General features: G+C 51.2%; 1 protein-coding gene across 1 annotated transcript; it reads left to right on the top strand.

The window, feature by feature from the left end:
- The first annotated feature begins 503 nt into the window (after positions 1-503).
- Tmem114 (transmembrane protein 114) lies at positions 504-17,671 on the top strand. The gene is made up of 4 exons (XM_041676531.1): positions 504-1,157; positions 1,462-1,542; positions 13,117-13,254; positions 17,132-17,671. Exons 1-4 carry the CDS (start codon positions 941-943, stop codon positions 17,362-17,364), a joined length of 669 nt encoding a protein of 222 aa, XP_041532465.1. The 5' UTR covers positions 504-940; the 3' UTR covers positions 17,365-17,671.
- The last annotated feature ends 3,754 nt before the right edge of the window (positions 17,672-21,425 follow it).

Here is a 21,425-nt window from a genome sequence, read left to right as displayed (position 1 = left end):
TAGTGATGGTGGTAGTGGTGATGGAGATGGTGGGGTGGGGTAAGGGTAGTGCTGGTAGTGGTAATGGAGGTGGTGGGAATGGGAGTGGGGTGAGGAAGGTGGGGGCTAGCTGTGATGATGAAGACTTTGGTGACAAAGAAAATAGACTCACAGAACCTAGCCTTATTACTTCTTCAAAGAATTTTTATACAAAAAGCCAAATCCTACGTTTTCCTTTGTAGCCAGCCCAGAAAAATTACTTGAAGGTGGATTTTGGAATCAAAATCGCTTCAGGAGAAGGAACTGCAGGAGAATCTGTCCCCTTAGACTACAGAGTGTCACCCCTTCTCTGATTCCAGTGTGTCTGATGTCCGCCCTCCCTCCAGCACCGCCCCCTTGGCCCCTCCCTCAGTCCAGCCTGCTTGCACTGGGAGCCAGTCTCCCCGAGGTTTCAGGGCACTCGTCCTGAACCAGAGCCCTGGGGAGCGAAGGTAGCCCCGGGCTGCAGTGTGTGTGGGGGTCAAAGCAAAAGTGTGGGTGGGAAGATCAGGAGGACTGAGACCAACCGAGGCAGGGAGCGGTTGAGGGGGTTCATGGAGAGTGAGGCAAGGGAGTGGAGGCGGTGGTAGGGTTCTGGGTAGGAAAGTCTGAGCTAGAAGGAAGAAGGCGCTGGGACTGGGCACAGGGCACAGGGAGGAGCTGAGTGAGGAGGCAGCCACAGTGTTGGTCTGGGACCCGTGCTCCGGGGCGGGTCGGAAGTCACCAGGGAGGAGGACTGAGAGGACAGGGAGCCCCGAGATCTTGGGTCCGACCTGGAGCACTTGTGAGTGTGATAGCTCAGGTGAGGGTGGTGGAGCCAGAGTTTGAGCTGGGTTCCAGATCCACGCTGGAGAATCTGGGGTGCAGTGAACAGCAGGGGAGTGTGGGCAGGAACCGGCGCCTAGGGGCCCTACGCTGGGAGATGCGGGTGCGTCTGGGCGCTCTGGCTGGCGCGGCGGCACTGAGCGGGGCGCTCAGTTTTGTGCTGCTGGCTGCCGCCATCGGAACGGACTTCTGGTACATCATCGACACCGAGAGGCTGGAGAGGAACAGCCATGGAGCGCAGGACCGGGGACCCGCCAACCGCAGCCAGCTGGAGCCTCTGAGCTCCCACTCGGGGCTCTGGCGGACTTGCCGGGGTAAGGGTCCTCCCTAAGTGTCCGTGTTCGCACTGCACCCGGGCACCATACCTTCAAGCCTGGGACCTGTTGCTTGGCGCACACTCCTCCCTTAGCCTCCAAACTCACAGTGCCAAGCATTTAGGGGTGCGGGGAGGGTGGACAGAGAGGCGGGCTTGCGAAAGTGCGCCCGGCGGTGCCCAGCTAGGCTCACAAATGCACAATGCCCCGTTTGCTTTTTTGGGTGGGAGACATCTAGGGAGGCTTGGGGAGGGGGGGGGGAAGAATGCCAGTGTCCTGCCCGTGAACTCCTTTCTTCCATCAGTCCAGAGCTCCTGCACGCCGCTGATGAACCCCTTCTGGCAGGAGAATGTGACCGTCAGCGACTCGAGCAGACAGCTTCTCAGTAAGTCTGAGGATAGTGGGTGGATGGAGGGAACAGCCCCTTTCCGTCTCTCAGTTTTGATGCTCTTCTTCATACATGAGTTCCTGAACTGCGGTGGTTCTGAATGGCCGTGGGTGGCCTTTGACAAGAGCAGGGCCACACCAGGGATTGGGGCCACTCTTGGGCTACCTAGAATATGTGTAGAATTCGTCCAACCTACCAGTATTCCTGTGCGCCAAGCAACGTGGAGACTGAGATCTCAAGTTCAGTCAATGCGCTCTAGGATCTCATAGACTCGAGTCGTAAAGAGGTCCTCACTACAGGAGCAATTGCATTTGAGTGGCAATCAGCATGGAGTTCACACCCCATCCGTATCTGAGCATCTTTGGATGCTGAAGTCCCAATGACAGGTCTTGTCTGGCAGACCAAGGGCCAGCTTGTCAGTAGCAAGGATGTGGGATGATTCAAGGCAGGTAATTTGGAGGTGGAGAACAGCCTCTTGTCTGAAGGGCCATTGCGCGTGCCTTGCTGGTGTCTGGCTTCCCCAGCACCTCCTACAGGGCCTGATGCTCCTTAGAGAAGAGAGGCTCAACACAAGAGAGGTAAAGGAGTGAACGGCACTTGCAGAAGGAAGGAAGGAAACAAAGGGAGTAATTTCAGGTACTGAAATTTTGAGTTGCCCAGACACGGAGCCAAGAGCTTTTCGTTGCTGTCTTTAGTTGATTCTCACACCCACCCCTGAAGTTGGTTCTTCCAGCTCTCTTCACTTCCACCCCCATCCAGTATACTGGGTACTAATCCAAGGCCATCCTCTTACTAGGCAAAGACTCTACCACCCAACTCTATCCTATTCCTCCTCCTTCTTTTTAGGGTTTATTTATTTATTTTTATTTTTTTTATTTTATTTTTGAGACAGGGTTTCTCTGTAGCTTTTGGTTCCTGTCCTGGAACTAGCTCTTCTAGACCAGGCTGGCCTCGAACTCACAGAGATATGGCTGCCTCTGCCTCCTGAGTGCTGGGATTAAAGGCGTGCACCACCACCGCCTGGCTTCCTTCTTTTTAGTTTTTATTTTGAACAGTCTCATTGTTCTCTAGCCTGACCTTAAACATATTTTGCAGCTCTGCCAGGCCTTGGACTTGCAATTCTCCTGCCCTCAATCTGAGTAGCTGGGATTATAGACTTGTAGCACTAGGCCTGGGTATCATCTCCATTTTTGGCTCTCACTTGGAAACTGAGTCCGGGAAAGGTCCCAGAGAGAGGACCTGAGGAGGAAATGAGGGTGGAAACCCGTAGACTTTGGATGTGTGTGGCCTTGGGCAGACCGCCTGAGGCTTAGGAAGGGACCCTAGCCTGCCTTTCTGTTGTGTTTCTTCCCAAGCCTTTCCCTCCACTCCCCAGGCTTCCTCCTGATGTAGGACTTTGCATGTGCTGTTTCCTCTTCCTGGTGCCTCTCTGCCCCCACCTACCAGCTTAGTTTGGTTAATTTCCTTCTCATTGTAAAGGTCATTTTGCTTTTTGGGGTATAGAATCTGACTCTCTTATTAGTCTGTAAAGTCCACGAAGGCAGAGGATTATCTCTGTCTTGCCCCACTGTTGAATTGTCAGTCTTAGCACAGAACATGGCAGACAGCAGATCACAAAGCAAACATCTGTTGAACAAGTATGAGAGGGAATGAAAGCTACATTATGGGTCAAAATTATATGTTACATATTATATATATACATATATATACATCCCCATACACACACACACACACACACACACACACACACACACACATATATATATATATATATATATATATATATATATATATATATGTATGTTATGGATGAGTGGCTGGGCCTGTGAATGGATGGGTGTGAGTGAATGGGTGGATGGATTAGTGAGTGAAGGAATGAGTGAATGGTTGGATGAGTGGATGGATGAACAAATAGATGAATGGATCAGAACCATTTCTCCCAAGTCCAGTAGCATGCTGGGAAATATTTAACAAATAACTCTCTTGGAAAAACATTTAAAAGCCCTTGATCTATATTAGCCCATTTCTGTGGTGTCAATATTTCTACTGTGACCAGCTTTAACTTATCAGCATAACATTACCTGGTTCACAAAATTCCCCAGATCTTACCTGGTTCTTGTGAGCTGCTCCTCAGTCAGCCCAGCATACCTCTGTGCATATTCCCAGTACCAGCGTCTTTCTGTGGTCGCCCCTGTGTGGGGGCGGAGGGTGGGGGTAATCTGTACTGTTGGGTTCTCTGGCTGCATTGGGAGGTACTTTGGCTGCTGAGTACTGCTTCAAGAATAATCTAGAATCCTGTGTTTGAAGAATGGGAGAGAACCGTCCATCCTAACTCAGTTCTTCTCTGGCCCTCTTGATCCCTTGAACTTTCACTTGTTTCCCAGTGACCAAAAGGAGTTGTCCAAAGCACGAAGGGTCCCGTCAGGATCCACAAAATATGGAAACAAAACCACAGGAAACACTGGGGGACTGAGGCCAGAAGACCAAAGACTGCTGAGCTCCAATGTGAGTTCAGCGCCGCCTGGGCAGCTTAACTCAATTAATAATTTAGAACTCTGGATGCATAGCTCAATGACTTGCCTGAGCAAAGTCTCTATCCCCAGCTAGGAGAAGAAAATACTAACAACCCTGATGAACCAAGACATAGCATGGGCAAAATGAACATCACTTAGGACCTCACCTTGCTTTTTAGTTGTGTTTGTGTAGGGCAACATGTTGCCTCAAAGAAGGCTTGGCAGACTCATGGCACGCTCTCAGAAATCATTCACTTCCCCCTTCTATGCTTTCTTATCTTTCTTATCTTTAGACACATGGGTGACCATTTGCCAAGGCTGCATGCAATCATTTAGCTGCCTTGTCCTGCTTATAGATGAATCCAACAGCTAGAGGTAGTTGATGGTTGGCTAGTGCGCCTTTGACCCTGTTACAGCAACAGCCCTGACTTTGAGAAACAGGCAGAAGCCCCACTCAGCAGTTTCCCTAGCAGTGCTCCTGGTGCTTGACGTCGATGTGAGCCTGACCACAGCTGCACTACCAGCTGTGCATGTGACCTTGGGCATTTCCTCCACCTGTCAGGGCTTCAGGTCCCTCGTGTTGAGGGCTCCAGTCTTCTTTCTAATTTTTTTGGTTTAACCTCCTTTTTACACAGAGAGCTTTTAAAATTGTTTATTATTACTGTGTGTGATATCTGTAGATCAGAGGACAGCTTCATGAATTGGTTCTCTTTTTCCACCTCTATGTGGATTCTGGGGTTGTACTCAGGTTTGCCTGGCAAGCACTTCACCCGCTGAACCAACTTGATGGCCTCTTTCTAATCTTACAGGGAGGACAGAATTTGAGAGTTGCCTTTAATAAGCCCAGGGTGGCGAGTGCTTGGTTCCATAGACAGTCAGACATGGAACTGCTGTTGTTTCCCTGTGTTATCAGGGAATGAGGACAAGCTGCCCCTTCGGACTGCACACTCATCTCAAACCACCCCAGAGAGAGCTTTTTCTCAGAATTGGTTTTCTCGTATAAATGAATTTTGTGCTTAGTCCAAGCTCTTTATGATGTAAAGATGTCCCAGTCATCTGAAGATCTGCCGTATTGGCCAGAGAGTCAGGTTGACAACAGACTTGCTCTGAGTCAGCCCCCTAAGCTGATCCTGGTGGGCACGGATGGGCAGAGTACTCAGGCCTGCCGAAGGACCACTTTAGAGTATTCTGACCCTAGCAGGCAGAGTGGTCAGGCAAACCCTTCACCACCACCTCATGATTCCAGTGGCCATCTGGGGAGGAGCGAACATGAGCAGATGGCCCAGCTCCTTACCTCATCCAGCCAGGGACAGAGACAGCCATCTGTTCCAGGTCCATTTCTGTTGTGTGACGGACACCCTGACAAAAAGCAGCTTAGGGGAGAAAGGGTTTGTTTGGCTCATACTTCCAGGTTAAAGAGTCCTTATTGTGAGGAGGTCAAGGCAGCAACTTAGAGCCTTGCGTCCACAGTCGAGAGCAAAGAGGGATGGATGGATTTTTGCTTGCTTGCTTGCTAGTACTCAGCCAGCTCAACGCGAGGGTCTAATAACTAAGGGGACTAATAACTCACAAAGGTCACCTAAAACCATTGGAAAACACAGATACTTACATTACAATTCATAATAGTAGCAAAATTACACTTATGAAGTGGCAACAAAAATAATTTTATGGTTGGGGGTCACTGCAACATGAGGAAGTGTGTTAAAGGGTCGCAGCATTAGGAAGGTTGAGAACCACTGTTTTATAGAGCCCAGTACCTTTCCCATTTAGGATGGGTCTTCCTACCTCAACACCCCACCCCAGACATGTCCACAGGTTAATGAGGTTGAGATAGACTTTCTTCTTAGATGAAAACAAACCAGTTCAGCATCCAGGGGACATGTCCCTTAGTAGCTGAGTCTTGATACCAGGGCTTGAGTATTTACTTGGTTTCCAGATCTGCTCTGGGAATGTGCATCTGAAGGCAAGGAGGTTTTCACTTAGCTTTCTTCAAGAGCTACAGAGGACAACAGGGGACTAGGGGTGTCGCCAAGAATCTTTCAGTGGCAAATGACAAAAACACCAATTATGCCAATTTAAAGAGGAGGGGGAAGGCTGACCCATATATTTGCAGAGGTCCAGTGTGCTGGGATCTCTGGGGCTCCATCTCCCTTTCTTCCTCTGAGAGCTTTGCTTTAGATGGTCATGTGTTTAGGCTGAATCCTGCAGCCCAGAAGGGAGGGGCTATCCCATTGGACCTATGCCTTTGTGTTGAGCCAATTGACTGAAGCTAAAAAGATGCTGTGTGTTGACTGACCAGGTTGAACCATGTAGCTATTTCCTTTCTTTTTTCTCTTTTCCCTCTCCTCTCCTCTCCTCTCCTCTCCTCTCCTCTCATCTTCTCTTCTCCTGCAAGTTTGAGGATTTGAGTTTTGTCCTTGTAACTGATTTCATGTCCACAGCAGCCCACGAGGCAGTCAGTATTATTCATATTATCACAGCCAACTTTGTAGGTGAGGGGATATATGGCACAGAGAGGGTATGTGAGTTACTTAAGTTTGCACAGTAGCTGGTGGATCTGGGACTCTAACACTAGTATTTACACTGTTGGAATGATGCTGCGTTGAGTCACATTCCAGTGCAATGTGTGTACAAGACCAGAGGACCTGGGGACTGGCTCAGTGGGTAAAGTGCTTGCCATGAAAGCATGAGGACCCAAGTTTGATACCCAGAACCTACAAAACCCAATCAAACAACAACCAAAACCAAAACAAAATTTATGACTCCCTTCAAACCCTTCACCAGGTGGGGCGCCCCGGTCCTAGTAGGCATGTTTATCACCCAATCCTAGGAGGCATGCCTGTCACTGGTTCTCTGTCCAGCCAGCAGAGCTGAATCCATGAGTTCCAGGCCAACGAGAGACTCTCTCAAAAACCAAACTGAATGATTCTTTAGAAATAACATCTCAGGTTGACCTCTGGCCTCTACATGCACATCACGCAGGTACACTCAGACCTGAACATACAGGGACATGTAAACATACACAGGCACTTGCATGCACTGACATGCATGTGTGTGAGATCAGAGTTTAAGGCTCTTCTGCCTCAGACAACAGACAGAGGAGGAAGAGCAAATGAAAACAGGGTTGGGCCAGTATGTTCTGAAAACATCCAGAGGGCCTGCAGTTCTAGAAAGTGCTTCTCAGAGGGCGTGCCTGATCCGTCCAGGCCGGCCTTCAACTGTGTCTCTTCAGAGTAGGTGACCATGATCAGACACACTCAGGGGGTCAAATGCTTTTTCCAACAAAACAAGACGGCGGCAGAGGCTGACTAAGGGCTAGAGCCTGGCCTCTGAGAGGTGGTGAGGTTAGGGAGAAACTCACCCGACTGGGTTTCCTGGCATTCTGGGTGCAGAGCCGCTGCAGCAGTGTGGAAAATTAAAATGAAGCTAGGTGCAAAATGAAAATGGAAGTGCGGGGGTGGAAACAGAGCAGAGGGCATAAAACACTCAATGTCGAGCGGCTCCGGGCACAGGAGGGAGATAATGGAGGATTTCCTCAGAGTGGTGCTGCGGGCAAGGTGGCGCGCAGAGAGGGAGCGAGGCCAGAGCAAGCAATCTGTCATGGCTTAGATACGGGGTCTCCTCTCACGGTCTCACACGCCAAAGTGTTGGTCTGTGGAGAGGTCACTGGACGGCGAAGGCAGAGAGGTCACCTGGTGTCGAGGGTAGAGAGGTCCCCGGATGGTGAGGGAGAGAGGTCCCCGGATGGCGAGGGTAGAGAGGTCCCCGGATGCCCAGGTCACCAGATGGCAAGGGCAGAGAGGGCACCGGATGGCAAGGCACTAGCTATACCCATGGACTAATCTGTGGGTGAGTTTGAGCCAGATGAGCTTTAGTATGTGGAGTTGGTTGGAGGAAGTGACTGAGGAGTGCATTGTATTGGCTTCTTCCTTCTCTTTCTGCTTCCTGGCTACCCAGAGATGAGCAGCTCCTCCCTGCTACATTTCTTCCCTGTCACCAGCTTGAAAGCCAAGGAGCCAGGTGACCATGAGCTGACACCTTGGAAACTCTAAGCCCAAACCAACCTTCGTTCTTTGTAATCTTTTCCTCTCAGATGTTTGACCACAGCAGTGGAAAGCTGACGAATGCAGGGCTCAGTCCTTGGGAGTATAGTAGGGGGAAGCGGCGGCTGCGTCCCCTGCACCTGGCTGCCCGCATCCCTAGCTTATGCCCCAAAATAATTACACGGAAACTGTATTCTTTTAAACACTGTCTGGCCCATTAGTTCCAGCCTCTTATTGGCTAGCTCTTACATATTGATCTAAACCATTTTTAATAATCTGTGTAACACCACGAGATGATGTCTTAACAGGAAAGATCTTAACCTGCGTCTGTCTGGAGTTGGAAAATCATGGCTACTCACTGACTCAGCTTCTTTTTTTAGCATGTTGTTCTGTCTACTCCGCCTACCTAATTTTCTGTCCTATCAGAGGCCAAGCAGTTTCTTTATTACTTAACCAATGAAACAATAGCTAGAAAGATGACCCTCCTCCATCACGGGAGATGGGTGTGATGGCAGCCGTTTGGGTCCCCAGGGAAAGCCAATTCCATGTTCAGAACATTTAAAAAGTTGATTCTGCTTCTAGAATCTGTGCTCTGTGTGATGTTTCTAGGAAGAGACATGTCGTGCTTGTTTGAAGCAGAAAATAAGAAGAGAGGAGAAAAGCCTCAGCGCGTAGGCGCAGGACAACTAGATATTTATGTGTACACATATAAAGTTGAGAAAATTATGCAGCCTATAAGAAAGCTCGATGTGCCCAGAACACAAAGCTGCACCGAGGAACGAACATGCAGTTACAGGATGTTGTGGGCAGCGTGAGGCTGTCTGCTGCGCTTCTTCAGTGGGATTAGCCACCGCCCCCTTGTCAGTCACCTGATGTCATCAGCTCGCGAGGTCGAAAGTTTATGCTCATGGTTTCGAGGGTCACACTGTACTCTCAGCTGGGTCCCTCACTTTGGGGCTGTGGTGTCACATTGGTGGGACACATGACTCGCTAAAAAAGCCAGAATGTATGAATGGGACAGAGGCCAGGGTCCTGCAATGTCCTTGGAAGGCACACCCCAACCGGCTTCACACCTCACTCCAGGCCTCAGTTTCTACTGCTCCTATCACTGATCAATAGAGCTAAGGGGGTGGGGGTAAGAGGGGCTAGCTTTGGAGACACTTATCTCGATCATGACCGGTATAGTACTTAGTTCTATAGAAATACTACAACCATGTATACTGTAATGACACTGCCATCTACTGAGCGCCTACTCTAGGCATATAGGATGCTTCTACTGTATATCCCTGAAGGGACGGTAGTGTGGTAAGTGATGCCCCTAACCAAAAACATGCCTGGGAAGGGCACTTGCCTCACAAACCTTGTGACCTGAGTTTCATTCCTAGAACCCATGTGTTAGTCATTTCTGTTGCTGGGACAGGGTACCCATGGCATAGACAACTGGGGACAGAAAAGGCTTGTTTGTTCCACCGTTCCAGAGGGATAGAGGGCATTATGCTGAGGAAGACATGGCAGCAGGCAGGAAGGCAATGGTGGCAGGAGCAGGAGGCCAGCTGGTCACCCTACATCCACGCCGAGGAAGCAAAAGCCGAGTGGGAAATGGGTCAGGCTGTAAAACCTCCAAGCCCACCAGACCTCTGTGACAAACTGCTTCTAGCTGGGCTCTACATTCCAAAGGTTCCACAGCCTTCCCACACAAGCCAGGGACAAAGTTCAAACCCATTAGCCGACAGGGGACAGTTCATATTCAGAGCACACTGCCATGTACAGGTAAAGAGAACAGACTCCACAAAGCACACTGCCATGTACAGGCAAAGAGAACAGACTCCACAAAGCACACTGCCATGCACAGGTAGAGAACAGACTCCACAAAGCACACTGCCATGTACAGGTAGAGAACAGACTCCACAAAGCACACTGCCATGCACAGGTAGAGAACAGACTCCACAAAGCACACTGCCATGCACAGGTAGAGAACAGACTCCACAAAGCACACTGCCATGCACAGGTAAAGAGAACAGACTCCACAAAGCACACTGCCATGCACAGGTAAAGAGAACAGACTCCACAAAGCACACTGCCATGCACAGGTAAAGAGAACAGACTCCACAAAGCACACTGCCATGCACAGGTAGAGAACAGACTCCACAAAGTTGTCCTGTGACTCCACACATGCCACGGCGTGTCCCTATGTTAAAGAAATACATTTAAAAAGGTTGGCCCGTGTCCTCCGCTCCCCAACTGGAGAGTGACTTTATTTGGGAAAAACAACGCTACAGATGTAGTTGAGGATCTCAAGGTGAGGTCCTCTTGGGTTCATGTGATGGACTGTGAAGCCCATGATGATACACATGGATGAGTGTGTGTCCTCAGAAGAGGAGAATCAAAGAGAAGAGGCAGGCGTGGAGGTGGAGCCTGCAGTGAGGCTAAGGCGAGGGATGCCGGTCGTTGCTTCCTGCCCGCTGAGGGGTGGTGAGGAAGGGCTGCCCCCTGTGGTAGGGCAGGAACCTTGACCTGGAACACCTTGACTCCACAACTTAGCAAATAAATGCCTGGTGTTTTTTGTTTTGGCAGGTTCTTAGGTAGCCCAGGCTGGCCATGAATGAACTACTTAGCTGAGGATGACCTTGAATTTCGGATCCTTCTGCCCCTACCTCCCAACTGCTGGGATTATAGGCACGTGCCACAATGGCCGGTTTAACGTTTTGTTTTTAGGATTATTATTTTTTAAATTTTATGCGGATGGGTGTTTTGTCAATGGACCACCTGTGTGCAGCACCTGCGGGGGCACGAAGAGGTTGTTGGACCCGCTTAAAACTGGAGTTACAAATGCTTGTTAGCCCGTGTAACAGGGTGCTTGGGACTGAACCCGGCTAGAACAGTCAATGCTCTGAACTGCTGAGTCATCGCTTCACTCGGGGTGGGAGGGAGGTAAAGTTTTTTGCTTTTTGAAAACCATGCCTGGTTTTATTTTGTTCCAGGGATGGAACACAGGGCTTCCGGAATGATAGGCAAGCCACACCCCCAGAACCTATGAAGGGACACCCCCAGAGCTGTCCCTTGAGCATTCCGCTATGCAGCTGGTGGACATTAGATCTGGAAGCTGCAGAAATGTAGGCAGTAACCAAAGAGTAGGTTTTGACTTGGGTCCCTAGTTGCTCATTTCCTCTGAGACACGTCTCCCGGCTCCACGACTGTCCCCTACTCCTGTTGCTGCTGAAGTCTCTCTTGCACTGGGTTGAAATCTGTAGGGCTGCAAACTGGAGGTTGATATCTGGTGGTGTCTTCCTCTATTGCTTTCTATCTTATTTTATTTTATTGTTTGTTTTGAGTGTAGCCCTGGCTGTCCTGGAACTTACTTTGTAGACCAGGCTGGCCTTGAACTCACAGAGCTCCACTAGGATTAAAGGCCTTTCTACCTTGTTTTTAGAGACAGTGTTTCTCAATTACTCGAGCTCCCCAGTCCAGTTACGTTGACTGTCCAACAGCGGCAAGAATCCATCTTTCCACATCCCAGCACTGGGGTTACAGATGTGTGCCGCTGCACCCCACTTTTTCTAAATGCTAAGGTTCCAGACTCAGGTCCTTGCATTTGTACAGCAGGCACCTAATAGATGGAACCATCTTCCCAACCCTTTGATGGTTGGTTTTATTTTTTCTATTTACTGAGTCCTCAACACAGAGGCTTAGAGGATGGGATATTTGCTGTCTCTCCATTGAGCAGATGACAAAACTGATGTTTGCAAAGCCGTTCTCCAGCTTGCCGCGGCCCCTGGACTTGCAGATGATGGTGTAGACCCCGGTGTGTCAGCCTGTGCTAGCAGAGCCTGGGACAATGAGGGACACACACGCATCCCAGCTGTCTCAGTGCTGGCGTGTGCCTGTGGTCGGGGTGTGTGATTTAACGGCTTTCGATGATTGTGGGCCTCCTAGAAGCACTGTGACGCGCAGTCTATCAGTTCATCCGCAGGGGGTACTGTCTGGGAATTGTTTATCTTTGTCTCCGAACCCTGGAGCTGGGCTCATAATTCAAGACATCCTGGCAGGCTAGTCAGGTGCAGACTGCACCAGTCTGAGGACCTGAGTTTGACTCTAGCGCTCACACGAAAGGGCAAAGCGCAAAAGCTGAAAGGGCGGATTCCAGCCAGTCCACTATTGTCAGTTCAGTCAATGCCCAGATCATGATCAGAGACTGCCCATATGACAGGGTCTCAAAATCTTGTTATTGTGTGTGTGTTGTGTGTGAGCAAGCACGTGTGCACGTGTGTGTTTGTGTATGTGAGCGTGTGTGTGTATGTGTGCATGGTGTGTGGGTATGTGTACCACAGCCTTCACAGGGGGGCCTGAGGACAACTTTGTAGAACTGGTGTTCTCCTCCCACCTTTATGTGAGATCCAAAATTCAGGCTGATGTGACAAGTGCTTTTACCACTGAGCCATCTCTCGTCTCTGTGTGATTTGTTATCAGTATTTTATTATTACAATCACAAAGGCTTTTGATGTGTAGTTTCTTCTGGGGTGTGGGATGAGATTAGATCCACACCCCTACCCAGGATAAAATGAGTCACGTGCCTTGAATTTATCACGCACCTGTAATTTGAGGGTGGGGTCAGAAACAGAGATAGAATTTGGGGATATAAAGATTTTATAAAACGGCCTTTCTCCACCTCCTCTGCCCTCTCACCCGCTCCCCCACTCGCAACTGTCCTCAGCCTAGAAGGAAACTAGATTTCCCAGGAGCCCTGGTGCGTATCTCATAGGCTCAGTTTTCCGTTTGCATGCTCATGTCAGTCCCTTGATGCTGCACGGAGAGAATAATAATGCACCACTGCCCTCTAGGGGTCACCGCGAGTAAGTGCAATGCTGCTCGCAGCACCGAACATGCATCCAGGAGTCTCCACTGTTTTTTTTTTTTTATCAATAGAAGTCACTATTGTGGGTACATGGTAAATGTACATAAACGATTGAATCCTGGATGTTAATAACCCCCTGTACATGGTCCCCCCTTCTCTCTAGCTATGCATGGGACATTTGTGATCTTGTTGCCTCTTAGCCTGATTGTGATGGTGTTTGGGGGAATGACCGGATTCCTGAGCTTCCTCCTCCGAGCCCACCTCCTCCTGCTGCTCACAGGGACCTTATTTCTCTTTGGAGGTAGGTTTTCCCCTGCCCGGGGTCCAGGCCCTACAGTCACATGGGTACCAAGGGCTATGCGCTCTTTAGGAGCAGGGTGTCAGCTCCTGTAATTCCCCACGGGATGTCAGAGGGAAGGGGCAGTGCTTTCCAGCCTTGAGGTTCCAAGGAAGGAGGAGGAGGAGAGCACAGCCTTGGGAGCCACCCCCAGCATCTTGCTGAAAAGTGGTGTCTGTCACCTCTGTCTGGTCTCGCATTGGTGGCCTTGGCTTCCGGCTTAGGGCTGTGGGTGGACAAGAGACCCAGACATCCACTGCTTTGCCGCCTTCTGCCGAGTAGCGGTTCTGACGTGGGAAATCAGACTGGACAGGCGCTGCAGGACACACATGATTACACTTCACGGCAGCTTCCCAATGAGCAGAGCTCACAGCGACAGAATAAAATGATGAGCAGAAGCTTTGGGTGTGGACTGGGGACTCTCGGCTTCAAGTAGCAGGAGTGATAAGTTCATTTTGGCAATTACAGTTGGCATCCATATATCACCCACCCATATATCATACACCCATATATTGTGCACCCATATATTGTGCACCCATATATCACATACCCGTATATCACACACCCATATATCACACACTTATATATCACTCACCCATATGTTGTGCACCCATATATCACACACCCATATATCACACACCCATATGTTGTGCACTTATATATCACACACCCATATATCACACACCCATATGTTGTGCACTTATATATCACACACCCATATATCACTCACCCATATGTTATACACCCATGTCATGCACACATATACACTGCACTTACATGTGGCTGAGAAGGTAGATGTGTGTGTGTTTCACCATAAAGAGAGGCTATGTGAATCAATGCGTGTATTCTGTAGTTTCTTAAGTTTCTCTACCATATGCTGACATGTTGCAGCCATATTCATCAGATTGTAGATACATACAAGGGCTACCTGTCAGGAGGTGACACACAGGTGTCCACACCCGTCATCCCAGCATTCAGGAGGCTGAGGCCAGAAGGTCTCAAGATGAAATCCAGATAATACTATACAGTGTAACTCTTAAAAACATAAAACCATAACCCCCAAACCCAGATCCAAACCACACCCCACCCCCAAATCCTCAAGCCATACTTGAAGCAAACCTAACCAAACCAGACTAAATCAATCAAATCAAAACCAGGCAGACATTGGCTAAGTCAGTAAGTCAGTTCTGTTTACATGGATGGCCAGAGACTTGGGAAAATGGGACCTAAGGCCCAGATAGTTGCTCTCTGGCTTCTTGCATTGAGAGAGAGAGAGAGAGAGAGAGAGAGAGAGAGAGAGAGAGAGAACACAGGGACATGGCTCAGTGCATAAGAGCATTTGGAACAAATCTGGCATATTTGTAGGATTACATGTAGCCCCAGTTTGGCTCTAGGTTCAGTGAGAGACCTTGTCTCAAGAGAATTAGGTGGGGAGTGACTGACAGATCCTCTTCCAGCTTCCGAATTGTGTAAAGAGGTTTCCTTGGGAACCTTGGAGGAAGAAAATAAAGGAAGGAACAGATAGTATGAAGCATTTTCTACCCATGGTTATCCATGGTCTTGGCTATGGTGTCACTCAGTGGCTAATTCTCCTATCAGTACCCTCAGGCAAGACGCTGATGGCGTCTCTGATCTGGAGGCAGACCAGCTTGTATAGCTGGTACCGTGAAGGGACTGAGTTACTCCTTTAAGGATACTTTCAAAGTAAAACGCCACGCAGAGGCTGGACTGGAATGGGCTCAGTAAGAGCATTTGTCTAGCATTTGTAAGGCCCTGACTTCCATCCCCACCACTACAAAACCAAAGCAAATAAAACCCAGATGTGGCCAGTGGTCACCATCCTGGACCATGTAGCACTGAATTGATATCTTATGGAGACCTACTGTGTGCCAGGGGAAAGAAAAGCAGACTTGGAGGTCACTCCGCAGGATTCACAGCCTGAAGAGAGACTCAAAGGGAAACTGCAGCTGTGACCCGGGCTGTGGGGACGGGGAGTGGTGGAGTCCCAGGGGCATAGTGTGCTCAGGCTCACCCCAAAGCAGCTAGCAGAGCTGAGCGGGAGGGGGAAGGGGCAGCTGCAGCAGGCTGAGCAGGATGGGGAGGGGGGCAGCTGCAGCAGGCTGAACAGGAGGGGCAGCGGGGCAGCTGCAGCAGAGCTGAGCAGGAGGGGGAGGGGGCAGCTGCAGCAGGCTGAGCAGAAGGGGCAGCGGGGCAGCTGTAGCAGGCTGAGCAGGATGGGGAGAGGGGCAGCTGCAGCAGAGCTGAGCAGGAGGGGGAGGGGGCAGCTGCAGCAGGCTGAGCAGGAGGGGGAGGGGGCAGCTGCAGCAGGCTGAGCAGGATGGGGAGGGGGGCAGCAGCAGCAGAGCTGAGCAGGAGGGGGAGGGGGGCTGCTGCAGCAAGCTGAGCAGGATGGGGAGGGGGGCAGCTGCAGCAGAGCTGAGCAGGACGGGGAGGGGGGCAGCTGCAGCAGGCTGAGCAGGAGGGGCAGCGGGGCAGCTGCAGCAGGCAGGGACCCAGCTCAGCAAAGGCTCTGAAGACAGTGCTGTGGAGACCCCTGGCTGGGTTGGGAGAAGAGGAGTTGGTGAGGGAAGCAGAGGCAGGGAGGGAGGAAAAGATAAGGGAGTAAAGGTGTGTGTGTTGTGTGCAGAGAATGTGGCTGGGGTGGGTGCGTGTAGACAGGAGGGTGCTGCTAACGTTCCTCCCTGGGAGAGGTGTAACCACATCTACCCCTCCTTTTCATGACCCAATGAGGTAGGATTGCACCAAAGCTCACCATGGGAACGAATGGCTTTCTGAGCAGCGGGTGAGGGGTTACAGGTAGGAGCATGGGTGGCCTTGAAGCAGGCACACTGGAAAGTTTGCCCACAGCATGGGTGGTGACTCCCTATGGCTGTGTAGATGATGCCCTCCAGTCCTTCCCTCCTCCCTAGATGCTCTTGCTCTTCCCCCAAGACCACAAGTAATTAGAGTAGAGTTGCCTGTGACAGTGGTGGCTGCATACTCAAGTGAGGCCCTGTGACCGCCACTACCCTCAAGCCCAGCCGTGCTGACCTGTGGGGAGCAGCCCAGAATGCCTGAAGATGGCAGCAGTCTGACCGGAAGGACAGTCCTGAACAACCGAGGGAGATGGGGAGGAGGAGGGAAGAAAGGAGAGGGAGGAGGAAGTGAGGGAGAAAAAGGAGGGAGATGAAGGTAGAGGGGAGGAAGGTGAGGGAGGAGGAGGGAGAGGAAAAGGAAAAAAAGCTGTCGGGACACAACAGCTCTTTTGTCAAAAGGGAAGAAGATGCGTGTGGCTTTTCTTTCTAGAACTGAATATAGGGAACATAGATTTAGGTCTCCACGAATTCCATGTTCCAAGTAGCAGTGAAGAAGCAATTCCAGGAACATTTTATAGCAACAGAGTAAAGAAAGCTGTAAATCAAGACACTCTGCAAACACACTGATAGGAACACGGTAGGTGAGTTACAGTGAGGTGTGGGCCTTGGGTGCTCATTGACAACACTCGAGGCCCTTTGGTTGATCCAGCCCTCCACATCACTGAAGGTTCAATCAGCCAGCCCTTGTTGACATAGCTTCTTTCCAGGAGGCTGCCATTCACAAAGGTGACAGAAGGAAGCAGGGGAGGAGGGAGGAGAAAGAAGGGAGGAGGAGTTAAAAGAGGAGAGAAGGAAGCTGAGGGGTGGAGGAGGGGGGCTGAGAGGGAGGAGGGGAGTGAAGGGGAAGAGGTGGAGGGATAGAAGAGGAAAGGGTGGAGGAGGGACCCGGGTGGATTTGGAGAAGTAGGGAGGAGGGGCAGGTTAGAAGGCTCTAACTGTCTGTCCCGATCTGTCTGTCCCTGCAGCCACGGTGACCCTCGCTGGAATTAGCATCTACATAGCATACTCAGCTGCCGCCTTCCGGGAGGCAGCTTGCCTCCTGGAGGAGAGGGCCCTGCTGGACCAGGTGGACATCCGCTTCGGCTGGTCCCTGGCCCTCGGCTGGATTAGCTTTGTCTCTGAGCTGCTCACAGGGGTGGCTTTCCTGGCAGCTGCGCGGGTGCTCAGCCTGAGACAGAGGCAGAACCAGGCTATCTGAGCTTGGCCAGCCCAGGAGGCCCGGAGTCTTTTGGGCTCATCTCCGTGAATGGCAGGCTTTTCTTCCTCAAACGCCCTTCACAGAGGCCAGCCGGCGGGCCCGTGGTGCCCACGGTGGGTGAGCCCCGCCTGACTGTTGTCCTTGTGCTATCTGGAATGCTCACTTTGCTGTGTTGTGTGCATGTGTGTGTGTCTGGTGGACTGTAAGAGAAGAGGGGGTGTGGAACCCATATCACCAGAAATAAACGCCAATCCTAATCACCTGGGAGCTTTGCGGCTCGGCCCATTTTGCGCCTTTTCTGGCTCTGTTTTCTCCTCAACCCTGACCTTTGTTGGATCAGCTTCTCTTTGTGAGAAAATGGGTGGACCAGAGAGGTTAGTTAACTTCTGCAAAGGTGCACAGAGACGCTGGCATACTTTGCTCTCAAGAGCAACCCTGCTTCCTACACAGCTTCTCTAAGCAAGCTCAAGGGTCTGTGGGGCCCCCCTGCCTCAGATGATGCCTTGGGGGTCATACAACCTGGACACAGACCAAGGGAGGGCACTGTGGGTAGCATCAGGGAGAAGTCAGACTCTGGCCTTCCAGTACCAAGGAGGAAAGGTTTTGGGAGTGGATCATTCCGGTTAGTGTGTGTGTGGAGGGGCTGGGGGAGGAGTGGAGTGGAGGAGGAAGTGAAGTGGGGGTGGTGAAAGGAGGGAGTGAGGAGGAAGTGGAGGGGTGGAGGAGGGGAGTGGAGTGGGGGTGGAGGAGAGGAGTGGAGGAGACAAATGGAGGGAGGGGAGGAACTGAGTGCTTATGTCTTTATCCCAAAGTAGGAGGCATAGAGACTGACTGGAAATGGGGCGGGCTTTTGAAAACTCAAAGCCCACATCCGGTGCGGCAGCTCCTCCCCCAAGGCCACGCCTCCTAATCCTTCCCAAAGCAGCCCCACCATCTGAGGACCAGTTATTCTAACATTAGAACCTATGGGGGACATTCTCATCCAAACCACCACAATGACACCACCAACGGCACGATGTCACTGTCTCTGACCATGACATCATCAGCTTTGTCAGAGCCATGACAGCATCATCCTCTACATGATACCTTCATTTTTACATCCTGTTCAACACATCATCTTCACAGCTGATTCCCAGTGAGGACTTACTACATAGTCTACACATCAGTCAGTCAGTCAACAAACACTTGACAGACTGAGGGGCAATGATTATAGGACCAGCCAGGACTGCTGAGCTGACATGTCGAGGAGAGAGGCATGGGAAACATGTAGTACAGCGGAGATCAATCAAGCAGGATATAGGTGGGGAAACTGAGGCATAGGCAGGCATTATCAACCACCCCAGAGGCACAAGGAGGCAAAGGGTTACAGTGGGAATGAAACACAGAACTGGGGATTCCAAAATGTCAACAGTTGCACCTTCTCTGTCCATGGACCTTGGATATTGGACATCTGTTTATTCAGAAGTGTAAACATAGCAGCGAGGCAGCTCCCACCAGCGGAGTAATACTGCCAGAAGCTGCCTGCTGTTCATGTCCAGGGCCGGGAAATGGTTGCAGAGGCCGCATTACCAAAAGGACGGTCTTTGCTGCCATCTGCTGGTCAAATTGTAGAACTGTGCCGGAGGAACAGCAACTTGTTAAAACCTCTGCGTTTTCCCGGGAAGGGAGACAGTGCCAGACAAGTGTTCTCAGCTTGGGCGGTGCTCTCCATGCCAGGACTCTTGATTTTGTCTAGAGACAGTCTTGGCTCTCACAACTGGAGCCAGTGGTACTACCGACCTGTGGAGCGTCTTCCTGGTCTACATGTCAATGGAGCCGAGGCCAAGGAGCCTCCTGAGTAAACAGAAAGGAATGACGCCAAAGCCGTGTGCAGCCAAGGAGCAACAGCGAGCAGAAGAGAGCCTTTCATTTGTGCACTGAATATCTACGGATGTCGACTGTGTCAAGAAGGGGACCAAGCCTGGGGCACATTAGTGGGTGTGGTGGGTTCTCAGAATCACCTGAGAAGAGCGACTCCGTGAGGCATTGCCTGATCAGGAGGGTCTGTGACTGAACTGTTAATGCAGGTAGCCCCAAAGCGGGGTGCACGAGCTGAGCAGAAGCATGCGTGCCTTCCCTGCTCTCTGCTCGTGACTGGTTGTGGTGCGATGAGCTGCTTCCAGTTCCTTCTTTGCTTTCCCTGCAGGGATGGGCTGTCGCTTGGACTTGCTTTGTCTGTGCATTTTGTCACAGCAATGGAAACACAATGGGAAGAGTGGGATGGCGGGAAGCGTCCCCGCCCTTACCTTGTTACAGGGAGACAGATCATGAAGAAGAGCCAGGGGTACAGAGCAGTCAGGCCGTGGGTAATGGCAAGTCAGCAATGATGAGGTGAGCGCCTCCTCCAGCAGGCGACATGATAGTCAGACCCACACCGGAGACTGTGTGTAAGGAAGCAGCAGGCCAGGCAGGCGATGGCAGGAGACGGTCCTGCTGTGGGGACAAGGTGACATGCTTGAAGGCAGTGAGAGGGGCTGAGGGAGTGGTGTAGGGGTGAGGGAGAAGCGGGCAGGAGGCCATGGCTGTAGTCACGGCCAGAGGTGAAGACTGTCAGTGGGGCGAGCATTGCGCTGCGCTTTCATTCCGTCCTATTCTGATCTCATTTGCACGTGAGAGTCTCTGGATGCTCCTGGCCGCCAGATCCTTCCCACCTCTGTCACCTAGCATCTTCACAGAAAGACCCCACACTCATAATCCTCAAGCCTCAATGGTGCCCAGTGGAATAAAAGCTTTAAAACAAATTTTAAATTAAGCATCATCATTATTTTGTTCTATGTGTTTGAATGTCTTGCCTGCATATATGTCTGTGCAGCACATGTATACCTAGTACTCACGGAGACCAGAAGAGGGAATTGGATCTCTGGGGACTGGAGTCACAGATGGCTGGGAGCCACCACGTGGGCCCTGGGAGGTGAACCTCCATCGCCTGGAAGAGCAGCCAGTGATTGCTCTTGACTGCGGAGCCATCTCTCCAGCTCCTTGGAATAGAAGTTCTAAGACCAGGCCCAGATGTTGCCACTCCCCTTTTGTTCTTTCGCAGGTGAGAATGGTAGTTGTCAAGGTCCCTTGGTCCCTGTAGAGAGTGGATGGCAGGGAATAGAGGCTGCAGGGGCATCTGTGGGGAGACCAGGGAAGTGTGCTGTGGTGTGCCCTGCAGTCACTGGAGGGGTTTCTCTGCCCCAAGGGAAAGAAGGAGGAGCCAAGGCGAGGCCATCTGTTTTGGAAACCCGGGTGCACATTTGGGCGAAGTCCTGGCTGCGTGCGCCACAGGACAGCCCAGGCACCTGGCCCAAGTGAGACGCTCATGCACTGAATGTCTGTTCACTGGTTTATTATGGAGCTTCTGACAGAGCATGGATGGGGGCGGGGTCACTGAAAGTATATCGGGAGACCCCAAACAGCTACACTGGAAAGTCTTCACCCAGCATGGATGAGAGTTTGCCATTGACAGTTAGGGGAGGATGCACACAGCTGACTTGGAGGAGTGGTTAGAATCTCAGGTAAAAACCCACTGACCCTCCCCACCTTCTATAAGAGAATGTCAGCAGTCAGCAGACAAGACCCAGACGGACGCTACAGCTGACCTGCCAAGATGATCAGACCGGTGATCTACAGCTCACCCTGAGTAGAGGGCTCAGGGCTCACTGGGCCCTGCCATAGGGAAGGGGAGCCTCCCTGGGGACAGCAATCAGAGGCAGATGAATGTCCTGCCTGCATTTGATGTTGCCTTTGACTTCTCTGTATGCAAACTCAGGGTCGGCCAAGTCCCTGGCACAAAGAGGGGCCTTTCTCACACAGGAGGGACTAACCCTTGGCTGCCAGGAGCCTGAGACTGTGGGGGCCCTGCTTTGGGAAGCTCTTCAGTGCTGACTGAGTCAGGGCTCAGCACCATCTACACTGCTCCCCACTCCTGGGGCCAAGAGACTGGGTTTAATGTGTAGTGGTGTGTGTGTGTGTGTGTGTGTGTGTGTGTGTGTGTGTGGTGTGTGTGTGGTGTGTGTGGTGTGTGTGGTGTGTGTGGT

The sequence above is a fragment of the Microtus oregoni genome, unplaced genomic scaffold (genome assembly GCF_018167655.1).
Source record: "Microtus oregoni isolate MIOR12 unplaced genomic scaffold, Mior012 000027F_ref0000203, whole genome shotgun sequence".
Classification (NCBI taxonomy): domain Eukaryota; kingdom Metazoa; phylum Chordata; class Mammalia; order Rodentia; family Cricetidae; genus Microtus; species Microtus oregoni.
The sequence above is the reverse complement of the archived record's forward strand: the minus strand, read 5'-3'. Positions and strand labels throughout refer to the sequence as shown.